General features: G+C 52.1%; 1 protein-coding gene across 1 annotated transcript in view; it reads left to right on the forward strand.

Moving 5' to 3' along the window:
* The first annotated feature begins 4576 nt into the window (after positions 1-4576).
* The window catches only part of LOC105990304 (long-chain-fatty-acid--CoA ligase ACSBG2-like), a 13570-nt gene continuing 9919 nt past the window's right edge, over positions 4577-8227 (forward strand). The window contains exons 1-4 of the mRNA XM_013022667.1: positions 4577-4616; positions 5054-5280; positions 6716-6804; positions 7182-7302. Of these exons, the coding sequence (XP_012878121.1) occupies positions 4577-4616; positions 5054-5280; positions 6716-6804; positions 7182-7302 (477 nt within the window). The remainder of the gene's footprint in view (positions 4617-5053; positions 5281-6715; positions 6805-7181; positions 7303-8227) is intronic.

Genomic DNA, 8227 nt, shown 5'->3' on the forward strand with positions numbered 1-8227 from the left:
CACACACACACACACGTTGGAGTGCAGGGCTCACATCTGCCATCTCTACCAGGTCCTGGTGAAGGGTGACACATTCCTGTGGTTGATCTCCGCCATTCACACAGCCCCCCAGGGGCAGTGATTGTAACCCCAATTTCATTATGGCATAAGGGCCAGAGGCCATTGCCAGGGAGCCAGGTGTCTACTGGTTACCAATGCTCCCTCCCTTGTCCTTCCCCAGGCATGATGGATTTGTGGATTTCTTTCTTTTTGGTGCCAGTACAGGGAGTTGAACTCAGGGCCTGGGCGCTGTCCCTCAGCTCTTCAGTTCAAGGTAAGTGCTCTACCACTTGAGCCACAGTGCCACTTCCACTTTTCTGGTGGGTAACTGGAGATAAGAGTCTCACAGACTTTCCTGTCTGGGCTGGCTTTGAACCATGATCCTCAGATCTCAGCCACCTGAGTAGCTAGGATTACAGGAGTGAGCCGCCAGTGCCCAGCTATTTTTATTTTTTTTAGTTATTATAAGGGGATGCATAGAGGGGCAATGAAAGGTAATGAATACCTTTCTTTCTTCTTTTCCTTCCTTCCTTCCTTCCTTTCCTCCTTCCTTCCTTCCCTTTCTTCCTTTCTCTCTCTCTTTCTCTCTCTCTGTTGGTCCTGGGGTTTGAATTTAGGGTTTGGGCACTGTCCCTGAGTTTTTTCACTCAAGGCTAGCATTCTACCACTTTGGGCCACAGCACCATTTCGGTTTTCTGGTGGTTAATTGGAGATAAGACTCTCATGGGGACTTTTCAGCCCAGGCTGGCTTTGAACCACGACCATCAGAGCTCAGCCTCCTGAGTGGCTAGGATTACAGGTATGAGCCACTGCTTCCCTTTGGACAATGTCACCCCTTGCTCTGCTTGTCAGTTCCCACCGTGAGTTGGGCCGATGGCTCATGTGATCTCTCTCAGCTGTTCCTGCGGGGGGGCTGTGGGGGGTGAGGCCAGTGTACAATGGCTGATTTGTTCTCTTCTCCACAGAAAAGACCATGAGACATTAGAAAGAAAACGCCTTCACAAGTTTGAAGAACCACACCCCCAAACTCACTCGCCTGCCTGGAAGCCACATGGAAACCTTTCCAATAAACCTCGATAAGGCACCTCGGTCTTCTGTCATTTTTCGGCCAGGTGTGAACACGGTGCAATGTTTGGTGGGGTGAGGACAAGCTGGGGGCAGTGGGTTCAAATTCTGCCCGACTGTGCAACAGGATTTTTAAGTCTGGAAAACTCAGTCCCCATCTCAAAGGCTGGCAGTGAGAAATCCATTGATAAGAACGTGAGAAGATCGTTGTCACTGAGACCCAAAAGCCCTGGGAGGGGCCCAGTGGCCGACATTGCCTTCCATCCTTGGGAACCGGTGTGATTCTTGCTTAATTCCGTCTTTTTTTTGGTCAGCCGTGGGGACTAAACTCTGGGCCTGGGTGCTGTTCCTGAGATCATCAGCTCAAGGAGAGCACTCTACTTCTTTGAGGCACAGCACCACTTCCAGTTTTCTGGTGGTTCATTGGTGATAGGAGTCTCATGGGCTTTCCCATTTGGACTGGCTTTGAACCGAGATCCTCAGATCTCAGCCTCCTGAGTTGCTAGGATGACAGGTATAAGCCACCAATGCCCAGCTACTTGATCCCATCTTTAAGACTGAGTTTTACTGTTGCAACAAAGTCTAAAATGACAAAATATCAGGGTGCTGGTGGCTCACACCTGTCATCCTAGCTCCTCAGGAGGCTGAGATCTGAGGATTGTGGTTTGAAGCCAGCCAGGGTAGCAAAGTCCATGAGACTCTGAATCTAGTTCATCACCAGAAAACCAAAAGTGGCAGAGTTCAAGCCCTGTGACTGACAAAAAATAAAATAAGATGAAATAACTTGGACAAGAGGGGTGTTTATTCTCCTATCATACAAGAGGTTCATGATGAGCATCTGGACAAAGCAGCTACAGTGTGAGTCATCCTCCATTGCTATGACAGAAGACAAAAGCCCCAAGACAACAAACTTTAAAAGGAAGAAAGGTTTGCTTTGGCTCACGCCTTCTAAGTGTTCTGTGGTGGCTGGCTGGCTTGCTCTGAGGCTGTGTGAGGTATAACATCATGGCAGAAGCCTGTGGTAGAAGAGGCAGCTTACCCCACAGAGGCCAGGGAACAGAATGCAAGAGAAGAGGCTGGGTCTCACCATTCCCATGGAGGACATGCCCCCTCCCCATGACCAGAAGTGGCACTATGGCTCAAGTGGTAGAGTGCTACCCTTGAGCATAAAGAGGCTCAAGGACTGAGTCCAGATCCTAAGTTCAAGCCCCAGGACTGTCAAAAAAAAGAAAAAAGAAAAAATCCAAGGTATTCTATAGCTACCCACTGTATGGGTGTCGGATTATTCATTTCTTTTCTTACTAGTCATGGGGCTTGAACTCAGGGCCTGGGCACTATCCCTGAGCTCTTTTGCTCAAGGCTAGCACTCTACCACTTGAGCCATGGCACCACTTCCAGTTTTCTGGTAGTTAATTGGAGATGAGTTTCCATTGATTTTCCTGCCCAGGCTGGCTTTGAAGGCTTTGAACTGTGATCCTCAGATCTCAGCCTCCTGAGTAGCTAGGATTATAGGTGTGAGCCACTGATGTGCCCAGCTTCTGATTAATTCTTGGACTGGGGTTGAACTCAGGGCTTTGTGCTTATTAGACAAGCTACTGAGCTTTTCTCAGCCAGCCAGCCATTCTCCCCCATTTTTTGAAGTGAATATTTTTTTTATGATACCATGTCACTTTCTAAGCATAATCCTCCTGTTTTATGCATCCCACTGTAGCTGGTTCAAAGCCAGCCCGGGTAGGAAAGTCCATGAGACTCTTATCTCCAATAAACCACTAGAAAACTGGAAGTGGTGCTATGGCTACAGCGGTAGAGCACTCGCCTTGAGCTGAAGAGCACAGGGACAGTGCCCAAGCCCAGAGTTCAAGCCCCACAACCGACAAAAAAAAAAAAATCTGGATCCTCAGATCCCAGCCTCCTGAATAGCTAGGATGACACTGGCAATAGAAGGGTTTATTTGGCTCAGAGGAGCACCAGCATGGTTTTGGTTACTGGCTCAGCTCTGGCAGGGACTCTGCTGGCTGGATCCATCCAGCTGTGCCAAACATCTGGGAGATTTTTAATTTTTTAAATTGTTATAGAGATGATATACAGAGGAGTTATAGTTACATAAGTCAGAGAATGAGTACATTTCTTTCTGGACAATGTCCTCCCCTCAAGATTTTTTTTTTTAATGTACAGATTTGCCAGGCACCGGTGGCTCACGCCTATCATCCTAGCTACTCTGGAGGCTGAGATCTGAGGATCACGTTCAAAGCCAGCCCGGGCAGGAAACATCTTGAGACTCTTTATTTTCAATGAACCACCACAAAACTGGAAGTGGCACTGTGGCTCAAGTGGTAGAGAACCCTAGCCTTGAGCTGAAGAGCTCAGGCACAGCGCCCAGGCCCAGAGTTCAAGCCTCACGACTGATGACCAAAAAAAAAAAAAATGTACAGACCACAAATGATACCAACCAGTACATGGGCTCAGACACCTGGTGGTGTCTGTGGACCCTCAGTGACTGTCCCATCTTCCCTCTGTCCCCCACTTCTCTCCCCCTCTTCAGGCCCCTGAACTCTTCCACTCAAGAGACAATAACTCAGAGTCCCTCTCACGGCCAGATCTGAGCCCAACACTGTCTCAGCTTCTCCCTGGGGGGACCAGGACCTTGGATGATGGGGGTGGGGAACGAGTGTGGGCAGACACCCCCTTTCTCCCCAAACACTAGTCTCAAAAGGGGGGTAATGGGCCATATCACCATCATGGCATGCTAGATTGTGGAATCCAGTGATATCACAAGGGCTGGAATGTTCTGGAAACTGCTGGTCACCTAAGGCTAAAGCAGGGAGGTGACAAAGTTGGTGAGACTGCCTTACCCCATTAATGACAGAGGGGTGAAGTGTGTGTGGACCTCAGGGCATGCACTGTGTATCTAACCCCACTCTGCCACTCCTCCAGTGACAAACTGTGCAGCCCAGTGGCCATAGAAGGTATTAGAAAACACTAAGTTTGTTTTGTTACATTTCTTTCTTTTTTTTGCCTGTCCTCAAACTCAGGGCCTGAGTGCTGTCTCTGAGCTGTTTTTGCTCAAGGCTAGCACTCTACCAGTTTGAGCCACAGAGCCACTTCCGGTTTTCTGGTGGTTCATTGGAGGTAAGAGTCTCATGGACTTTCCTATTGGGACTGCCTGGCTTTGAACCATGATCCTCAGATCTCAGTCTCCCGAGTAGCTGGGATGACAGGCGTAAGCCACCATGCCTGGCTTTCCATTTCCTTCTTCCCTCACCCTTGTCTTCCCATACCAGCCGCAGGGCCCTCATGACCCTACTCCTCTCCTGAGGGGCCTGCACCCACCTGTGTGCCCCACTGGGTGCTCTGCAGCCTTCTGTTCCCCCTGGCAGGTAGGAAGCCCAGCATAGGCAGCCACGATGTCCTGTGGATTACCCTGCAGGGGAACAAAAGACGCCTGGAGAGCTGCATGAGCTGAAGCAAGATCATGATGCTCTCTAGGGCCCATGTAGAAAGGAGAACCAGAGGTGAGGGCAACTGAGTCCCAGGGAGAGGGGGGGCAGGGCATGGGGGTCCCCTACCCTGAGACCCTCAGAGGTGTGCATTCTGTGCTCCTGCCTGCCTGCCTGGGTGCCAGGCGGTGGGATGGGGTGGGGGTGCCAGGTGTGTGGCCTCCTCTCTGGTCCCGATGTCTGTCCACCTGTCCGGGTCATGGCATCCGTTTTTCTGTCTCTCTGTGCTCCTGTCACCATCTGTGCCACACCCGACGCTGCCTGGTCGCACTCCCTTTTGGACCCCCAGAACCCCATGAACCAGCCTCCCTTTCAATGAAATGTGACCCCCCACCGCCGCCACACTGTGACCCCTCCCGGTGACCCTGAGACACCCTCCTCCTGACCCCCCCCACCGTGACCCCGCGACCCCCACTGGGACTCCCTCGCATGGGCCCCGCGCCCGCCCGCAGGCCGCATCTACTGGACCACACAGTGCGAAGGCGAGGTGCGGCTGCGGCTGAACAAGGACGATGAGGAGGAGGAGAAGCCCGTCACCGTGCACGACATGGTCCTGGGCACCGCCACCAAGTTCGGCAGCCAGCTCGCGCTCTGCTCCAAGTACAAGGATCGCTGGCACCTGTTCTCCTACATCGAGCTGTACGAGGAGTGCCGGCGCGTCGCCAAGGCCTTCCTCCAGGTACCGGCCCCGAACCGGCCCGCGCGCCTGCCCAGGCCGCACTGCGCCTGCGTGGACCCTTTGCGCAGGCGCCTCCCGCGCGCACCGGTCTTCTCGTCTTCTGCGCATGCGCGGCGTTACTTTTCCCCGTGGGCCTGCTCCTGCCGGGCTGTGGCCTTGCTGCGGTCCTGAATGCTTATTTGTATTTTTATTTGTTTGCTTGTTTGTTGTCGGTCGTGGGGCTTGAACTCTGGGCCTGGGCGCTGTCCCTCAGCCCTTCAGCTCAAGGCGAGCGCTCTACCACTTGAGCCACAGCGCCACTTCCAGTTTTCTGGCGGTTCATTGGAGATCAGAGTCTCGTGGCCTTTCCTGCCCAGGCTGGCTTTGAACCGTGATCCTCAGATCTCAGCCTCCTGAGTAGCTGGGGTGACAGGTGTGAGCCACCAATGCCTGGCTTCAGTATTTAAACACACACACACACACACACAAAATAGCAGCTAGGTTATAGCTTAGCGACAAGGATTCACACACATCAAGCAGCTCTGCACACGCTGCATAACAAATCAGCTTTAGTACCACTGGGATTTGAACCCTGGAGCTCACCTTGCACTTGCTGGGCAGGTGCTCCATGCCTCCAGCGCTACAGTTCTGATGATCTCCACTAGTGGAATTTCCTTAGAGAGGCCCTTCCTGGATGCTGGTTGCACAAATGCATGCTCTCTCTCTCTCTCTCTCTCTCTCCCTCCCTCCCTCCCTCCCTCCCTCTCCCTTTCTCATATGACATTGGAGATAAGATTCTCACTGGAGCTGGGAATGTGGCTCAGTGGTAGGGTGCTTGCCTTGCATGCATGAGGCCCTGGGTTCGATTCCTCAGCACCACATAAGCAAAAAATAAAAAGCAGAGGTGGTGCTGTGGCTCAAGTGGTAGAGTGCTAGCCTTGAGCTGAAGAGCTGAGGGACAGCGCCCAGGCCCAGAGTTTAAGCCTCATGACCGACAAAAAAAAAAGTCTCACAGACTTTCCTGCCCAGGCTGGTTTCAAACCATAATCCTCAGATCTCAGCCACCTGTGTAGCTATGATTACAGGATTGGGCCCTCGGCACCTGGCTCTGGGGGACTCTTATCTCCAATGAACCACCAATACATAAATAAATAAATAAAAAGCAGCCAGAAGCGGCTCAAAGTGCTAGCATGCTAGCCTTGAGCAAAAAAAACAAAAACAAAAAACAGAGCAGCGACAGCACCCAGGCCCTGAGTTCAAGCCCCAAGACCGATGACAGTCCACGCCATGCCCTTCCTTGCCTGGAGTCATAATCCACAAACTGTCTACAGGTGTCCCCACTTGTCCCCTGGGGGTGGGGGTGGGGGGAGAAGAAACCGCCAGCAAAAGGAAGGGTGGCCCAGGCCTCGCGATGGTGGGGTAGTGCAGCTGAGCTGAGCCTGGCCTCCTCCCCCAGCTGGGCCTGCAGCGCTTCCACGGCGTGGGGATCATGGGCTCCAACTCTGCAGAGTGGGTCATTGCCAGCATCGCCTCCATCATGGCGGGGTAAGGGCGCCCCTGGTGGCAGGGAGGGTCTGGCAGCAGAGTCCCCCAGCCAGGAAGCCAGCCGACCCCCACTCCGCTTTAGACTATGCTCAGAGGGATCTATCAGTCCTGAGCACTCTTGGCATGTGCTTCCAGAATATTCTCTCCAGAAAACTCATATACATCCTGTGAAACCCCACAGTCACATCCCTTCCTTCTGTATTCCTTAAGATTCCCCCAGCACTGATCATACCCTGCATCCACCCAAAATAGCCATCCTAAAGGGGGGGGTCTCCCCTAAGTCCAACCTTTAAACAGGAAGTAGTGGGGGTGATCAGTGACTCTTGAAACCCCCACCGCAGGCGCTCAGAGCCACCCGTACCCCTTTCTCCTTCTAGAGGCATCTCCGTGGCGATGTTGTCTTCCAGCTCCTCCAAAGTCTGCCAACTGATTGCAGAGACCACAAAGATGAACGTCTTTGTGGTAGACAACAACAAACAGCTGCAGAAGATCAACCAGGTCGGCCATGGGGGGGAGGGGGGAGCCTGCTGGTGCCCCCGGGCCCTTCTGCCCCCTCACCCCGACCTCTGAGGGCTCCCTCTGAGAGAGCTGGGCTTACCTCACTGCACCAGGGTCCTGGGCAGCAAATCCCAGCTACATGATAATTGTCAGAGCCTGTGTTTGTGCCCCGGGTGCCACACACAGCCAGGGCCTGGCCCTGCCACGCCGCCCTTGACCTATTTGTTTATTTCCGTCGTGGGGCTTGAACTCTGGGCCTACGATGCTGTCCCTCAGCTCTTCAGCTCAAGACCAGCGCTCTACCACTTGAGCCACAACGCCACTTCCGATTTTTTTTTTCCTTTTTGCTTATGTGGTGCTGAGGAATCGAACCCAGGGCCTCATGCATACGAGGCAAGTGCTCTACCACTGAGCCACCTTCCCAGCCCCTAAAAACAGCTTTTTTTTGGAGATAATTTTTGTGTTTATTGCAGTCAAAAGTAGAGTAAATTGCAGAGTGGGAAGAAATGTCCAAAATCCATTGTTTGGATGCTGTTTGTGTTTATAAGTCAGCCTTTCACATTTTGCCACAGGGAAATGGACGTATATGGAGTGACTACTCATGAGGGTTCTTTGTGTATTGCATCATGTATGCCAAGAAATCTTCTGTTTCTTCCTTTTACCTTATTTTGTATGTTATATATATTAAGTAAAAGAACTTATATCGTTGGTTAATAAAAAAAAAAAAAAGCCAGCCTGGGCAAAAAACTCCATGAGAAGCTGGGCGCTGGTGGCTCACGCCTGTAATCCTAGCTACTCAGGAGTCTGAGATCTGAGGATCACAGTTCAAAACAAGCCCAGGCAAGAAAGTTCACAAGACTCTTATCTCCAATAAACCACCAGAAAATCATAAGTGGCACTGTGGCTCAAGTGGTAGAGCGCTCGC

Source organism: Dipodomys ordii, unplaced genomic scaffold (genome assembly GCF_000151885.1).
Source record: "Dipodomys ordii isolate 6190 unplaced genomic scaffold, Dord_2.0 Scaffold64, whole genome shotgun sequence".
In the NCBI taxonomy this organism is placed as follows: domain Eukaryota; kingdom Metazoa; phylum Chordata; class Mammalia; order Rodentia; family Heteromyidae; genus Dipodomys; species Dipodomys ordii.